Source organism: Camelus ferus, chromosome 1 (genome assembly GCF_009834535.1).
Source record: "Camelus ferus isolate YT-003-E chromosome 1, BCGSAC_Cfer_1.0, whole genome shotgun sequence".
Classification (NCBI taxonomy): domain Eukaryota; kingdom Metazoa; phylum Chordata; class Mammalia; order Artiodactyla; family Camelidae; genus Camelus; species Camelus ferus.
Genome location: NC_045696.1, coordinates 76,648,137 through 76,665,235, shown reverse-complemented (window position 1 = coordinate 76,665,235; position 17,099 = coordinate 76,648,137). Strand labels below are relative to the sequence as shown.

Here is a 17,099-nt window from a genome sequence, read left to right as displayed (position 1 = left end):
TCCCCAAATGTTTTAGTTCATGGACCACTAAAGTAGGAATGATCAGACACCTCACAGGCTCTTACTGTAGTCATGGGAAAGAACCATCAATCAACAATAATGTTTTCCCATTTTAGTAGAAGATTTAAATTCATTGTGAATAATAAATCTGAAAAGTACACACTTTTTAAAAAACCTTTAACTTGCAGTTCAGAACCACCTTGCTCAACAAATCATCTGTTAACCATCCTTTTCAGTGTTACCTGTAAATTTCATTAAATTAACATGGTCTCCGAGCCAAATAGCTCAAGAAGGCTACAAAGCCTTTGCCCTGTGGTACAGTAAGGTCCCATATTAAGAAGACAGTTTTCAGTTCTGACCCTGTAACCAAGTAATACTGAAATGAGCTAAACCTCTTCATTTTTAGAATTACCAGCTTTATAGAAGGGGAAGGATAAAAACATTGTTGGAAAGTTGGAAGAAAACACCAAAAAACCTGCCTATGAGTTCTGGAAGAATTTCACAGAAACCGAGAACTTTAGCTAGAGCAATCATTGTTAAAAACAGATCTCATTCTTTGGAATGAGACTTGGAAGACTCTTTGGAAAGCCCCACAAAAAGTTGGTAAACAGAGGCCAGAGAAGGAAAGGATGTTCACTTAATGGAAGGACAGCTGACCCCTAAAATTCCTGGTGTCACTGACATAGTCTTAGAGTCTTCTTAGAATGTGGGTTGGGGGACGGTGGGGACGGTTTAAAAAAAAATGGTTGCAAAGTTACAAGGAAGGAAAAAGACAACATGGAATAAAGAAAAAGATTCAATAACTTTAAAATGCTAATTTCTCACAAATTAATCATGGGAATGGAACAAAGCTGTTAATCATGTATTTGAAACTGAAAGGGTGATGAAGCTCTATCAATAATGAAGTAAAATTTTCTGGTAAGTCAGTAGTCAAGTTATCCTTGAAAGATGATGTTTCAATATAGAATTGGAGAACTGTAAGAGTCCTACAGCCAGAATAAAGCTTGGAAGTAATCTAGACTAACAGTCCCTAAAACGCAGCCGACAATGAAGTTTTCATCAGTTCCCAGAAAAATTAGAGAAACAAGAACACGTTTTTATTATATAGATTTTTCTTATTCCCCCAGCAAAGGATTTAGTAGTTAAGAACTTGGTATTTGCCTGTTACTGATTTTCATCTATTATGTCATTTAAGTAGATATCATTTAATACACTTATATTTTACATGTGAGGAAAATGAAGCAGAGAGCAATCGACCACCAGTTTTACAGAGATCCTGTAGGTAGATAAACTGAGGAACTGAAAGGCCAGTCTTTGTTTTTAACATTGCATTTCAGGGTGGGGACTCCTAATTTGTTGTTATTAGTTAGCGAAATTCAAAAATATCTGAAAAAATAGATAAACCCTGCCATTAGTCTGAGGCTCAGAGAGGTTAGGTTTATTAGTAGCTACATCCATCATGGGCAATACAGTGATACTCACATTCCAGTCTAGAGACGTCACATCCTTGTTGCTTGGGACATCCTGCCCTCCTTCTCGTATACAATGTCTGAGTACTAACTGTGTGGAGCCACTAGTGCTGTTTTCACTAAGATTCCATATTCTTGCTGTTGAGTCTCCAGACCTATGAAAGCATGCAATATAGTTTAAATCCTCATGATATTCTCAAGTATTCCAGAAATAAGGCGACACATGTATATCCTATTATTAATACAGCAAACAAAAACTAGGCTACCAGGGATTTTCATTTCCAGTATTTTTCTCAGTCTTCATTCTGGCAGCCACGGACTCCTGAAGTTAAGTTTAATTAAAACATCTAAGATTGCTTCATGAAGAAATAAAGATTTACAGAGGCAAAATGACCACAAAAAAGCAACACAAAACACCTGAAAATTTAAGTAATGTATTCATAAAATGTGTAGCAGTTCAGTATAATATTTTCAGAAATCCATTTTAGTGCTACACTGAGAAACATACCCCGATGCCAGGAGATCACTAACAGGGTTCCAGGCACAGATGAAGACTTCAGATTCATGGCCCCGCAACACAACTGCTTTATTAGGAGGGATTTCAACGTCCCCATCCACTTCCATCATATCGGTATGGTTATCTGCATCGTGAGAAATATGTGGAACATTCCAGGTAAGTAATATTACAACATCCCAAAGAATTCCTAGCCAGCAAATATCTCCTTTGTAAGATACAGCATAACTTTTTTTCCCACTATGTCAGATAGTGGTGAAAATGACTCTACAGTTACCTATCACATGAAAAACATTCTCATCTTTAGTTAAGCACGAGCATACTACTTTTAAAAGAGACATCTATGAGTATGTGTTCAGAGGTAGGGGTCACAGTGTACAGAAGAGGAAGACAGTGAAAGGTTAGACCCAAACACAGCTGATAAGATAAAATGATTTCAATTAAATATAATCCATGCCAACACTATTCTGAGTTTCTGCCAGTAGGGGTTGCTGATATCATTCACGTAACATTAGAGTTGCCTTTATATCTCTGTGTTAAAGCTTTATTCTATTTGTTAAAAACCAGTGTTACAGATTATATTTAGAAATCAAATGCAGACACAAAATTCATTTTAACAGTAGAAAAATGGTTTCTAAATATTTAAGAAGGAAAATAAAATCTATGAAAGTAAATCTAGCTTTCTAGAGCCGTAAGGCATAACAATCTGAACTGTGTAATACACATCAGGGGAACAAGCTGGCATAAATGAAACAGTTAGTTACTTCAGCTAGAAAATGAGGCATGCCACAAAACAAAACACTTTTTCTGAAAAGGAATTTTTAAAACTTCTTGTCGCGGCTCACTTGCTATAGTATGTGCTCCATTCTCCTCCCCGTTTGCTGTGTTCTCTCCATTTTTTGCAGAGCCTTGTTGGCTGGCGGCAGCTGCGGCAGCTGCGGCAGCAGCTGCTTGTTGCTGCGCGAGCTTATCTCTGTAAGCTTGCTGTCTTGTCTGTACTACATCAGGCATCACGGCGTCTATCAGGGACAGGGACTCTATTGGCCGACCATCAAACAAGGTACCATCCTGGATGTGGAAAATTGTGAGAAGAAAAATCAAAGGTGACACATTTAGGGTAACTTGTATTCGTACAAGTCAACAGCAGAAATGAAAACCATGCATTCTAAGAAAAAATACTTTAAGATAATTTTCTGAACGCATGTAAGACGGAGAGGAATCAGGAGGGAAGAAGGCAACTACAAGAAGCGCTGCAAACAGCTGCTTCGATCTTCCTCCTCCCCCAAGTCACACTGCTAAATGCTGAACAGATCAAAGCTGAAATGCCGAGAAGAATAATAAAAACTAGGCCCAGATGAATAAAAAGGCTTATTAAATTACCTTTCAAGATTCAGTTAGTCAAAAGCAGTAAGGAGCAGTTCACACAACGAAAAGGCATTTAGCGCCATATTTTACTTCTTTAAAACTAAAAACTTTAAAAATAGCTTTGTTGGACTCAACAGTTTTTTGTGATTTGACTAAAATATTAAAACAGATACAGACTTCAGATATTATGCCACACGATCGTCTCATTTTGCTAATGCTGAAATATAAGCACAATAAGGTTTAAAGACTTGAAGTTACACAGCCAGTCAGTCGCAACTGGGATCTGTAACTCGTGGTATTTCAAGTGCAGTCCAAGGACCAACAGCCCCACCATCACTTGGTCTTGTTAGAAATATAGATTCAAACCTACAGAATCAAGATCTCTGAAGGGCCCAGGAATCTGTGTTTTAAGGAACTCTCTGGGGGAGTCTTATGTGCACTAACATTTGAGAAGTATCACCATAACTCAGAGGCTAGTGCTCTTTGATTTTATCGACTTGCTCTAATTTTCCAAAGCTCCTTTCACTGGTATTAGGAAATTCACAATTAGTAAGTTCCCCAGCAAGCACAAGAAGAGAGGCACAGAGCAAGTCAGAAATAGAAACAGTGCCTAATAGCTAGGAACATGTGTATGTGAAGCCTAGCTCACTTAAGCGAGTGAATGTGCACCACTGGTAATCTGCAGTGACGTTACAGGGGCTCAAAGTCACAAAACACAGCACATCTTTCTGCACTGTCAGTTGTAACGGAGTATTTGAAGAGTAGGAGAAAATGTTTTAACTTATTTTAAGTAACTTAAAAAATATTAAAACCAACACACATACATTGTAGTTTATATTAAATCTACAAAAAAATTTTCAGATAAAATGAGACTTCATCTCTAGTAGAAACTGTTTATGATCCTCTACAAAAAAGGACACTTTGGGAGGCAAAGTGTTAAAAGATGATGCGGACACTTTTAATTTAGTATTAGGGGATTTTCAGTTATAATAAGTGATGTGGAAATTAAAAAATAGTCAATTTTAGTGTATCATATAATTATAGTTAATAAATATTGACGCAGAAACCACGGATACTTCAGCTTTTAAAATACCTGCAAAAGGAAAGGGGAACATGTTAATCTCTGAAACAAAAATAAGGTAAAAAGTTCCATGTATCATAAATTCCGACCATAAATGAAAATGTTCAGCTGCACCAAAGTTTGCAAACTTTTTCTGTATCAGACCAGACAGTAAATATTTTAGGCTTTGCAGACCACAAGGTCTCTGTCACCACCACTTAATTCTGTCACTGCAGCACAAAAGCAGCCAGGCAGCAGTAGAGGAAGGCGTGTGGCTGTGTACCAAGCAAACTTCATAAACATAAGCAACAGGCAAGTCTGGCTCATGGGTCACAGCTGGCTGACCCCCACGTTAAACTACCTAAACTATATAAGCCTTACATAGGTAACAGTATCGAGACTTGGCTTTGATTATAAACTGCCTTCCAAAATCTGGTAAAACCTAATATCCTGAGATTTTCTAATTTTGCAAACCATCATTTATGGTCTTAAAGAAAATTATTTCTTACTGTTTCGTATAAAACCATATAAAGAGAAATAAGCTACAGATAATGGTCCTTACAGTTGGGAGCCAACATGCCTTGCCTGTGTGACGGGGCTGGCACGCTGGGAACAGTGCCCTTCAGTTTTGTTAGCCTGGTGAAGCTGAAGTCAGACAATGAACGAGTATACAAAATATCAGATATTTAGGGACATATTTAGGAGTAAGAAGTAGTATTTGAACTAAGTCTTCCTTACCTCATTAATACTAACTTCTGCCTCTACATACTGTAGACCTTTCTGGATGATAGAAATCAATGCAGCGGGTGGGACGAGGGCACCATTTATGTTAGACTGACTGATATGGCTTTCTATACCAAAGGTGAACGCTGAATGAGAAAATCCTGAAAGCAAGAGAAAAGGTGTAAGAACTCATTCTCTTACTGGCAACATGCTCCATGATACAAATGAAAGACCTCTATAATCTTTCAAGATCGCTTTCCACCCAGGTGAAATCCTGGACTGTTATTTAGCTAAGGTCAAATACATTTTTAAATAAAAGAAATATCAAAATCCAAACATGTTAACCTTTATGTATTTTCCCTTTCACTTAAATAATGTAGTATTTGAAATTTCTAGTACACAGAAAATTTAACAGTGGCACATAATTTTTCTCAACAAATAGTATCACACTTTCAAGCAGAAACAAAAGCCTTTGTAAATCATGTGACTCAACTGCTTCCCTCAAGATAATTTAGTGCAAGATAAATTAAGACATCTAATATTTTTGTAGTACATTTAAATTTCTACATTTAAATCACTAGACACCTTATAAGTTCAATATTCTGCAGGTTTTTAATAAAACTATTTAGGAAATAAAAAGGAAACTGAAACCAATAAGGAATGAAAACTGAACTTTAATAATGAAAAATAGTTTGTATACTTAAATTCTATTGTATACATGATTAAGTGCTTAAAAAAAAAACCCCACAAATTCTTTGCCACTTAGTAATAATCCACTAAATGAACGCCTTAGGAAATTACGAGTTGGCAAGTGAAAATTCAATTTCTTTGTCCATCAACAATTCTTTAATTTTAATTTGAAATACTTAAAACCAAAATATTCAAACAAAAGTCTCTTTATGCTGGTCTTGTTTTTTTTTTTTTAATGAAAATCAAATCCAAATTCAAATGTAAAATTCTAGCAAACTGATAGACCCAAGGGTGGTTATTCTCTTTATCAAAATACCATCAGAGCTTATCATTAAATAGTAATTGTCATTAATGTATTTTAAATAATTCATTTAATTATACATCTAATACAGAATGTTAAGAAACTTTCATACTAAATAAAGTAAATGAATATGGGCTTATTTGGGTCTTGGTTAAACTAATCCATATAATAACTGTTGTCAAGCCTTTCTATCTTTGTTGTTCAGCGCTTAGTCCACGTCTTTTTCCGTTCTGCTGCCTCCACTCTCTGGCTCTTTGTGGGACTTATAAACAGTCTATACCAAAATACTGTGGGATCACAAACAGTATGTGGCTAGGAGATACTGTAATTGGTTAATAGAGAGTCAAAGTACACCTAAGTCGATTTTCCTTACAGCTGCTCCTTCTCTCCCTCTTTGGAACACCTAACCATTCCTGTAGCTATCCATAGTGAGAAGTGGAAAGATGTTACCTTTAAGACCTGAATATTAACTTCTTGACTTTGCCTACAGACTAGATCATTATTAAACACATTTACAGTCTGCAGCTTAATTTGAGCTCACAGAGAAGGCTAAGAAACATACAAATGAAAAAGCACCATTTCGCATTGTCCTTGTCAGGAAACCCACAACTACTTGAATGAGTAGATTTCAGGTCTCAGGTCCCCAGGACAGGAAGCTAAGAATAAAGACTGGGAAGGATGGGCAGAAAGGGTGAGAGAAATGGAAGTGAAATACATAGGCAGGGTGGAGGCTGTTTTCAATTACATATCCCTTCCAAAATACATTTTGCAGCAAACCATAAACAGGAATAAAAGCTAAACATCCAAGTGACTTAGAGGTTTAAGAAGACAGACTTCAAGACAGATGATATCACTTACAGAGGGCTGACACCATGCATGCATAATAGTATTACTTTATTATCTGAATTAGCAGATGAGAAAATAGTCGCAATAAAAATAAAGATTCAAATTCATTCAGAGACCATGGCCTTAACCACTGCACTCTCCCAATCCTACTGAGCAGTCAGAATGCGGCCAAGGAAAAAGCTAATTCAGAGTGAGCTCCTGTTACCAACAGAAAATAAAAGACTGCATAACTGTTCTCCTGTTTCAACTCAGGGTATTAGAAAGTGGTATCAGTAGTGCATGAAGCAGTAAGACATCTCATTAAAAGAGGCTTCTAAAGTGTTTTGATTTTCGTAAGCCTTATAAATTACAGTAAAGTCCATGATTTCTGCACTCTCTAACTCCTGAGTACAATTTAAATAACAATTAATTATATTTTTAGACTCTGTTTAATCAGGTGGTAGAGTTCAAGCCTATGTCCAAGAATATCCTGAGAGCTGCACGTAGAGCAGCGTCAATTTTTGGCTGGAAGGCTGCATACATCCTGAATTTGTTCTGTGAGACCAGGTGCTCACAGCCATCTCAAGTTACTGTGTGTACGCTTAGGATGTTCACAAATAATAAGCAAACAATCCTAATGTGGTCATCAGCACTGACTTGGCACTTACCGTTCATGTTTACCCTAGAGAAGGTCCAGACTTAAATGCTCTGTTTAATTCATGTTGAATTCAACTATAATTTTTCCTTATCTCTAGTTACAGCATTACATGACAGCTTAACATTATTATGTTCAAGACTACTTTTCTTTTTCCGGTTAAACCTTCTTTTTCCTTAGAAATTTCTTACTTATTTTGTTACACCTGGAAGTCATCCTAACTTCCACCTCAGCCCTTAGCATTCCACAATCTGCCAAAACCTATCAATCCTACCTCTCTAGTCTTTGTCATCAGCTTTCCTATTCCGCCAGAACCTTGAGTTCAGCCCCCCATCATCCTTTGCCTGGACTGTTACTGTCAAAACTCCCCTTTTTCTGTCTTCCCTCGTTGAGCACACCTGACACACTACAGCTAGACTACTACTTGTAAAACAAAAACTGATCATGCCACTCCTTACTTGAGCACTTTCAATGATCCCTTAGGGCTTCATAATAAAGGACAAACTCTCAAGTATGGCACACAGTTACTTTTGTAATCTTGACCCTACCCATCTCTTCAGGCTTATTTCCCCAATTCCACCCTCCCATTCTTCCCTCGGTACAATAAATTCAAGTGACTGCCAATTACAAGTAGCACCTTGAATATGCTGTGCTCTCACGCCTTTGGCCCTTATGTATTCTTGTGCTCTTTCCACCAATGGGAATGGAGGTGAAGTCCTTCCTTTCACTGCTCCAGGGTTGATCACACTCTTACATTAATCCTATAATTTGTCTATGTATGGCATTTACCACACTGAATGATTATCACAAGTGTGTCTATGGTTGTGCATATGTATATGACTACTAGACTGGGCTGCTTGAGGATGGGGTTTATGTCTAGTAATCTTTCAATTCAGGGAAATTAGATCATTACCTAATTTTACTAGTTCTCTGTTCAATCAGAATGCAATTCTACTATAATTTTATCTTGGCACATCAGAAAATCTATGAATCCAGAAAAAAAAGATATGAAAATTCTCCTTGAAAACCAAAACTAAAGCTTGAACAAGGGTTAAGTCAAAAATATTTGCATTTATCTATAAATATATAAATGGGAAATACTTTTTCAGGGACAGCTTTCGATCTACATAATAGAAAGCAAAAGGGATCAACTTAAATTTGTGAAATGCTTAGGTCTAGCCTGATTGCCTAAAATAGCATCCATTCTTTACAGGAGTAAAAGCAAATCTGATTATTAATAATACCTCTGTAATCAAGTACTCTACGCATTCACCAGACTGAGTAAGATTTGGGAGGGAGAAAAGAGATTCGAGAGAGAGTAAGGGTGAAAAACACAAACTTCAACCCAGAGTAATTCAGTGACGTTCTGCGATAAAGGGCCAGTAGTGTAGGGTGTATGTGGAGTTACTCTTGAGACCACACGTTTCCACGTAAGACATGAGATCACAAGACAACCATTTTCTACATATTGCTCGTTTCAGGAGTGCCTTCTCTTAGGACGATAGGGATTGTATTCTCAAAGGGAAGTCAAATCCTCCAGAGACTGCCAAATCTACTTTGTAAACAGAGAGTATCAGAACATAAAAATGGGCCCTGAACATGGTTTACAGTACAGGATGGAATATGGGGGGAAAAAGCCACTATTATATAACACAGTGCCCTAGTCTAAAAGGAAAATCTGATTTAACCAATGTTCTTTTTAAGCTTCAGGTCAGAGAAGCCCAGAAAATTATATCCCTGCTCCCATTACCACACACTCCCTTGCCCCCAAATCTGTTTCCAACTCTGTCCTACAGACCCATATTTCTTGTTTACTGTAAAAAGTTCCACACGTAATTGCTTAATTAAAGATTGTAGAAAAGGTAAAAAGAAATAGGAGGAAAAATGCTATAGGGGATCTCAGATGTTGAAGAATTAGACTTAGCACTTATTAAAAAAAAGCAACTGGGATTTCAAAATGTAGAACAGATAAACAAGATTATACTGTATAGCACAGGGAAGTATATACACAAGATCTTGTGGTAGCTCACAGTGGAAAAAAAATGTGACAATGAATATATGTTCATGTATAACTGAAAAATTGTGCTCTACACTGGAATTTGACACAACATTGTAAAATGACGGTAACTCAATTAAAAAAAAGTTAAAAAAAAAAAAAGGAAAAATGTGAAGGGAAAAAAAATTACAATACCAAAATCCAAATACAACTGTTAGCATTTTTATTTCCTTTTTTTTCCAGCACAATATACTGGCTAATTTGTACCCTAATTTTGAACTTTGAACATTTTATATGAATTTTATTTTCTGAAATAATTTTAGTATTATCATAATATTCAGCCAATAAATGCACTCAGTGAGTAAATTATTCATCCCACCACTGAACATCTGGACTTTGCCAATGTTCATTATTTTAAAAGAATCTTACCTCAAATATCTATGTATATAGGCTTTTGCCATGTATACATATACATGTATTTTTTCTCCTTAGAATGGATTCTCTCAAAAGTTGAACGGGACATGAGCATTTTAAAAGAAGTTTTCATGATTGCCAAACTGCTTTTCCAAAAACCTGCGCAAATTTATAATACCGTCATCAATTTATGTTTCCTTATACCCTCGCTATGCTGGCTATCCCTAAAAAACCCAAAAATATTACTATTAAGATTGAACAAGTTCTCTGTTTGGCAACTATTAAAGAACTTTTGTCTTTTAACAAGTATGTCAGTAGGAATGTGTAATAGGAATTCCTTTTATCAGCGAAAAACAGTCATTCAGTTTACAAAAATGGGGAGAAAAACTGATTAGTAAGTATAGTAATTACCAGCATTTATGACAATTGCTTGCTGTTTATTGTTAATTAGTCATGTGTACAACAACTAAATGTGTCAAATCAATGTTACTGGATATTTTATTGGATTATAAAGCAAAACTATATACTTACTTGCACTTTGTAGCTGACCATCTACTCATAAACACTGACTCATGGTGGACATACCAGATCCTGAGCTCTCTCCTCACTCCAGTCCTTTGTAGCTACAGGCACATTACTGGTAGTCAGTTTAACCTAACTCCATCCAGCACATCCTTAAAGTCTGCTTATAAATGGCACCAGTGGGGGGACATCTAGGAAGGAATGTTTATCCAGTCCAGTGACCTTCATCTAAGTCAAGAAAAATGACTACACTGTCATTTGATTGCTGATATTTTACTGGCCATTGTAGGGTAAAAATATTAAATGGAAAAAAAAAAAAAAGAATGAATGGGTTATTTGGTGTCATAGGTCAGAACCTTAATGTTACACATAAACATCCACGTTAGTTTGTGCCCACCATGATCAAGTCAGATTTCTAAATTAAGCATGTATCTGATGTGTGATCTTATAAACAAACAATACATTTTAAGTAAGCACCATGTAAGAAAAAGTTGTGTGGTGCAAGGCCTGTATCCAGGGAGATGCAATACCCCTTTGAAAATGTCAGAAAACAGTGAAAAGAGGTGGGGTGCAGGAGAGACAAGATGATCCCCCATGAACCAAATGCTTTAAGACTACATATATCATCACCTTCTCATGAGTGGAGACTGGCAAGAAGAATCTCAGTTCTAAAAACATGAGGAGTTTTTAAAATAATAGTATTCAGAATGACAATCTAGAAAAATACTCAGTAATAAGGACACGCTGTTTTTGCATTTTCCAGTTAGTCTTCAATCATAAGATGCAAATGTTTCATAGCATCCAACATTCAAGTTCATTATAAATATAAACATTTAAGCTCTTGAACATGTAACACAACAGTTAAATATAGAATCAAGAATTCTCCCCTCAACCAAATACAGTTTTAAGCAAAGTAAAATTTCACCTTATACAACAAAGCAACAAGAAAAAGGGGTGCCACAAGGTTCACAAATAATTGCCAGGAACAATTTCTTCAGAAAAAAAGTAAACTAAAACTGAGAATAACTGCAAGAGAGTCAAGTGATACAAAAAGAGGAGAGGGTGGAGGGAAGGGAAATTTAAAGGTCCAAACCAGCTTAGCTCTTCTAAAATTAACAGTGTATCAGGTTTGGTTTGTTATATACAACTGAAGTACATACCACTTAGTACTTATTCTGCATACGGTCGAGAGATTTGCGCTGCCCTTGGGCAAATGCTAATTGAAGGGCGCACGCTGCAACAAGTCAGTTGTTACTTACAGTGCTGCACGTCAAACATGCTCAACTTCCAAGTCATCTCAAAAGGGAAAAAAGTAGCGAATTTTATTCCCGAGGAAATATTTGTTGAATATGAAAAGTCTAGTTCACAACAGTGTAAAATGATGGTGGCCAAAGTAATTCACTTAGGGTGAACTTTCCAGAGATTAAAAACAAGAAAAATAAAAAGTCCCAACACTTAATAAAACCATCCTACAACAACTACACTTTTAACTAGTTTTAATGAATAGAGAAGGATGGCTTATTTCAAACAAGTTTATGAAACATTTGAGGCTGAATATCACAATCAAGTCCCTTTTCAGTAAGGAATAAATTTTATGAATAAGAAAATGGCAGCTCTGAGAAGTTCTGTAAATTGGGGGTGGGGTAGGTGGGGTGTGTGTGAGCTTTTCACAGGTAGTATCTTCCAGGGCTGATAACAGTCATAATAGGATGCTTACCACATAGTATAATGTATTAAAAATTAAAACAATTTAAATGATTTTATTTCCTTTGGAGATGGATACCATAGTCCAGTCAACACTAAACACTGTTTGCAGAAAACAGATATTAGAAGTTCTTACCAAAAAACATGATTTCTAAAATCACACGTTTATCAAAACAGAACAAAACTTTCATAAGGTGTTTTTGGACTTTCTGACTGAGAACTTCGAGATAATGAGACAAGCAAGAGGGAAATCTAATCTTCCTTTGTGGCAGGTCTTACAAACCAGTCCTTTGAATTTCTCTGCACAGATACCTCCTTTGTCATAAATATATATTTTTTCCTATCTCCTAACCTAATTCAGTACTCTTTTATATGGAAGGTAGCAATATTAGGATTCTAGTTTCTTCTATATTGCTTTAAATCTTTTAAGAGAAATAATTACGGTCTAAAAAGTAATTTACATCATATTTCTTAGATATTTAATAACTAATTATCAGTAATTACCTCTTGTAAGTTATGGTGATAAATAAATGCTGAATCCCAAAAACAACTCAGAGAAGGAATTACTAAACTAGGTGATTCCAAAATACAACCCACCACAAATACGGTCACTTTTATATGTAATTAGAGATCAGAATCAAGGAAGAGTTTCTGTAAGTGGCAAGTGCTAATAAGATGGGCTGGATTCTGAGCTCTATCTGAAATCTGTCCTGAGTTGACAGAAGTATAAATTTCTTAAACTCCCATCTCATTTCTGGAAGTAATTTCAAATAAATGTCTCTTAGTACCTTTAAGGCATAAATAGGCCTCATCATTCCTGCTAAACCTTGCCTGCAAATAAAAACGCACCATTTTAGGGGCAGCTCCCTCTTCAGGGGATATTCTAATGCTCCAAATCTCAATGTATACACTTTAGGCTTTTTACTTTATCTCAAATAGCTACTAAATATAATTTTTCTTTCAAGACATTGTGAACATGCTACATACCTGTTGTCAACTTTCCTGTCAAGTTCTAATTATCCTAAAACTAATATAGATGAATGGCTTTCAAACTTTATGATGCCTAAAAATCACCTGGGGCATTTGTAAAATGCAGACTGTCAGAGTACCAAACTTTAGAACTTTAGTATAGGTGATTCTTAAATTTATGGCACGTTGCATTCTTAGAAAAACTGCCGTAAGTCAAAATGTCATTGGTTGAGTCAGATTTCCCCTATAAGTCATAATGCAAATAGAAGTTACAAATTTTATAAAGGGACTGATGTGCAGTTTTACAGATGTGGCTTAACATCATACTTCATCACCAGTACACTGTAAAGTATAAAGCTTTCTAATGAATACAGAAAGCACAACTAACAACATAGTAAACAATTACACAGAATTTCACACGATAAATATTAATCTGCCATATGAAGTTTTTCTAAAAATTTATTATTCTTGCTTTATTTTTACCACAACATGAAATACCTTGAAACATGAAATTTAGCAGGATTTTCTCTGAGAACGTAAGCAACTTTAAGATTTTTGATAATATTTAATCATTGGATACTTTTTCAGAAATTAATCCAGAGTATTATTACTTTACTGTCTTTTTACTTGTATTTTCTTGTAGGAACATAAAACATCAATTTGTGGACTTCTGTTTGGAAGTAAGATCTGCGTGTTCACTGACACCTCTCACTTCACCTCGCCCTATTTCACCCAAGCAGAGGCTGGACCACAGGGTGCTGCTGAGCTAGTCAACTCTGTCTCATCTGCAGAAATAGTAGTTTCATATGGTTAAATCTAAATAGTTGCCGTTACAACACAACTATACGCCATTATAGTTATTTTCCCATCCACTGATCCTCCACAATGTTTTTCACTTTAGGTCCAAGGCCTCAAAGCTCTGGCGGTCAGATTCAAAGGCAGAAAATGTAGAGTTTGTTTTGACCTAACAAATTCTTTCCAGTATGGCCCAAAGTACTACATAAAAATATCCAAATGTGTGCATGTATACATGTTATATATCTAACAGTTCCAGGTTAGTAGTTTTTCAACACTTTATTAATCATTTTATCTCCTTCAAGATATTCTATGTATGTCCTCTTTGGATCTGCCTTCAATACCAGTTTACCAGTTGAAAACAAAATGAAACAAAACAAGATTTATTAATCTCAAAGCTTTACAACAAGCTATTCTGCATTGCTGGTTACTTTAGTTTCTTCTTTTTCCCCTCCCTGCCCTTGCTGGACATAATTTTCTCAGCTGTTCTCAGCCAGGAAGAAGCAGTGACAGTACTTGGGAACAGAAAACCTCTGCCCAAGACAAAGGCTCAGAACTACAAAGAGGTGGGAACCTCCCAGCAAGCAGAGGATCTAAGATTGGGGGCTACAGTGGCATTCCCTGTATAAGAAAGGACAACTAAGCCCTTTAAGAAGAATAACTGGAGCTTCAAACCAAAACTGAGGGCTCAATCCTCTACTCTATTCCTTCCATCTGTTCTCACAAGTGACTACCAAAATTACCATATACCAAACCTTACCTTACCAAACATTCTAGTAACTTTAGGCTATAGTTTCTAAAATTCAACCTCTCCAGCATATTTTCAACTACCAAATGACTCCTTCTCATGTGAACAATCTGACTTACCATTGTAATCAATCTTTTCCACCATCCTACGTCCCATCCAACCCAAATCTTTCCCTCTTCTACTTTTGCCCTTTTTTTCTTAATCTATCCCACATTTCCCCTGCAGTTTTCCTCCTGTTTTATAATACCTTTTAATTTGTCTAGAAAACTTGGACATCACTGACTTAAGATTTGTGACAAATGGCTTTCAATTATTTGTATTTACTGATCACCCCTCAATAAACACATTTGTAAAAATTCAAGTCAAGGACACATTTAATCAATTGGGATAATATGCATGAAAGCATTATGAAAAAAAACCCCAGTTAATTTAGTTTTAAAATGCTAACTGCAATTAGGACCAGTAACATTTAGCTGAGGATCATGAATATACAGTATCAAACTGATGGTATCTGAGAGTTTATATGTTCCTACTAATCGTGTGTAATAATCTCACTTCACAACAAATTCTAAAAATGGCCTTTCAACAGTGAAAGCCAAACCATTCATTACAAATATCTGCCTGAGATAATTCCAACATATTTGAAAGAGTCAGAGAGTTAAACCATGCAGTAACATATAGCTTTAAAATGGCAGTCCAGACATTAAGGAAACATACAAAGTTCAACAGTTTGGACTGGTACAAATTTCAAATGCATAATAGGTTATTTTGAGAATGTTAAAATAATTTGAGGCCTATTTACTTTATGAAAGTACTCACCTGACTCTTGCAAGTATCTATATACCAAGAAGTTGACCTCATCACTGCTTATACTCATCTTTATTCCCACTTAAACCATGAGGTCACAACACAGGATATAACCCTAAAAATAAAACAAAGTTAATTAAGTATTTTCTCAATAAAATATTTTAAACAAAATGTAAACAATTTGTAAAAACCATTTGATTTTATTAAATAATGTGAAATGAAGGTTCGATACTGGCTAAAAATAAACCCTAACGAATAAATATTACTTCCAACAGTTAGTAATAGGTTATACAACCAAAACATGGCTGGGTCGCTTTTTCTGCAACATACTGGCAAAAATGATTCAAAATATACAAAAGGGCTTTAGCATTTTACTTTAAAATTATATCAAACAGCATAAATAGTTGTTTTTTCTCCTTAACTGAAAAAAAAAAGTACATTTTAAGAATCAGAAAATTATTTATTTTGGAAAAGAATGATTTTACACCACTGGATGGAGGACAAGCCATCGATGCTGATTTTGTCTACATAATTTGGTAGGATTCGAAGCCTCTATTTTCTCAACATCTAATCTGTAACGTTTAAGTTTGAAAAAGCTCTAGGTATGTATAAGGCAGAGAGATTAGAATAAGTTTCTGAAAATTCAAATGATATTCTCAAAAGGAGGGAAAAAAGGAAACAGATACAACTTAAATATGCCCTAATTACACCTATCTGTTCTCACATCACAAAAGGGTTTAAAGAAAAGGTCGGCAAGCTCCTCCCGTACAGAGCACAGCAGCACACACCTCAGGCTCCACCAGCCACACAGTCACTGTTACAACCACTCAACTCTGCAACTGTCGTGCAGAAGTAGCAACAATGTTGCAAACAAATGAGTGTGGCCACGTTCCAATAAAAATTTATGAACAATGAAATCTGAATTTCATATGACATTGTATCAAAAATAGTTTTCTTTTGATTCCTTTTTCAGCACTTAAAAACTTTAAAAAATCTTTCTTAGTTTGTGGTCCTTACAAAATAGGTTGGTGGGGCCAGACTTAGCCCACAGAGTATAGTTTCTTGGTCCCTTGTTTAAAAATGGATATACTGACATCTATTCAGTATAAAGGGGTGTCTAATCATGGGCTTATGCCGATTGTCCTGTGGCATCATGGATCTCTTATGATGCAGAGTTAAGAGTATATTTAAAAATCACAAATTAATAAGCACTTAAACAGGTGACTCTGACAGGAACTGCTACTGCCACAAGTTGTGGAAAACCTGGTGACTAAACTCTCATGAAGCTTATTTCAGAAAAAAAGAAAAGGAACAAGGAGGTAATAATTCTCTGATGGACACACACAAAGGAAGCCCTAACCAAATTTAGCAGTCTGGGAATCTCAGAGGAAGTGTCACTAGTGCCGAGAACTGAAGGATAGACAGGAGAAGTGTGAGACATGAACATCTGGAAAGGAGGGCAAGGAACAGAAGCAATCCAGCGAGCAGTAACAATCAGCAGAAGGGCTGTTGAGAAAAAGAAATAAAATGTGAAGTAAGGCT

At 35.8% G+C, this 17,099-nt stretch overlaps 1 protein-coding gene across 7 annotated transcripts in view; it reads right to left on the bottom strand.

Moving 5' to 3' along the window:
* The window catches only part of TBL1XR1 (TBL1X receptor 1), a 155,674-nt gene that overhangs the window by 25,032 nt on the left and 113,543 nt on the right, over nucleotides 1–17,099 (bottom strand). For 6 of the 7 annotated variants that reach the window (XM_032484031.1, XM_032484016.1, XM_032484032.1 and 3 more), the window contains 5 exons: nucleotides 15,570–15,672; nucleotides 5,147–5,292; nucleotides 2,829–3,051; nucleotides 1,978–2,110; nucleotides 1,483–1,624 (listed from right to left, as the gene is read on the bottom strand). In XM_032484031.1, coding sequence (XP_032339922.1) covers nucleotides 1,483–1,624; nucleotides 1,978–2,110; nucleotides 2,829–3,051; nucleotides 5,147–5,292; nucleotides 15,570–15,627 — 702 coding nt within the window. In that variant the 5' untranslated portion in view covers nucleotides 15,628–15,672. The remainder of the gene's footprint in view (nucleotides 1–1,482; nucleotides 1,625–1,977; nucleotides 2,111–2,828; nucleotides 3,052–5,146; nucleotides 5,293–15,569; nucleotides 15,673–17,099) is intronic. The other variant, XM_032484042.1, reaches the window with a different exon arrangement.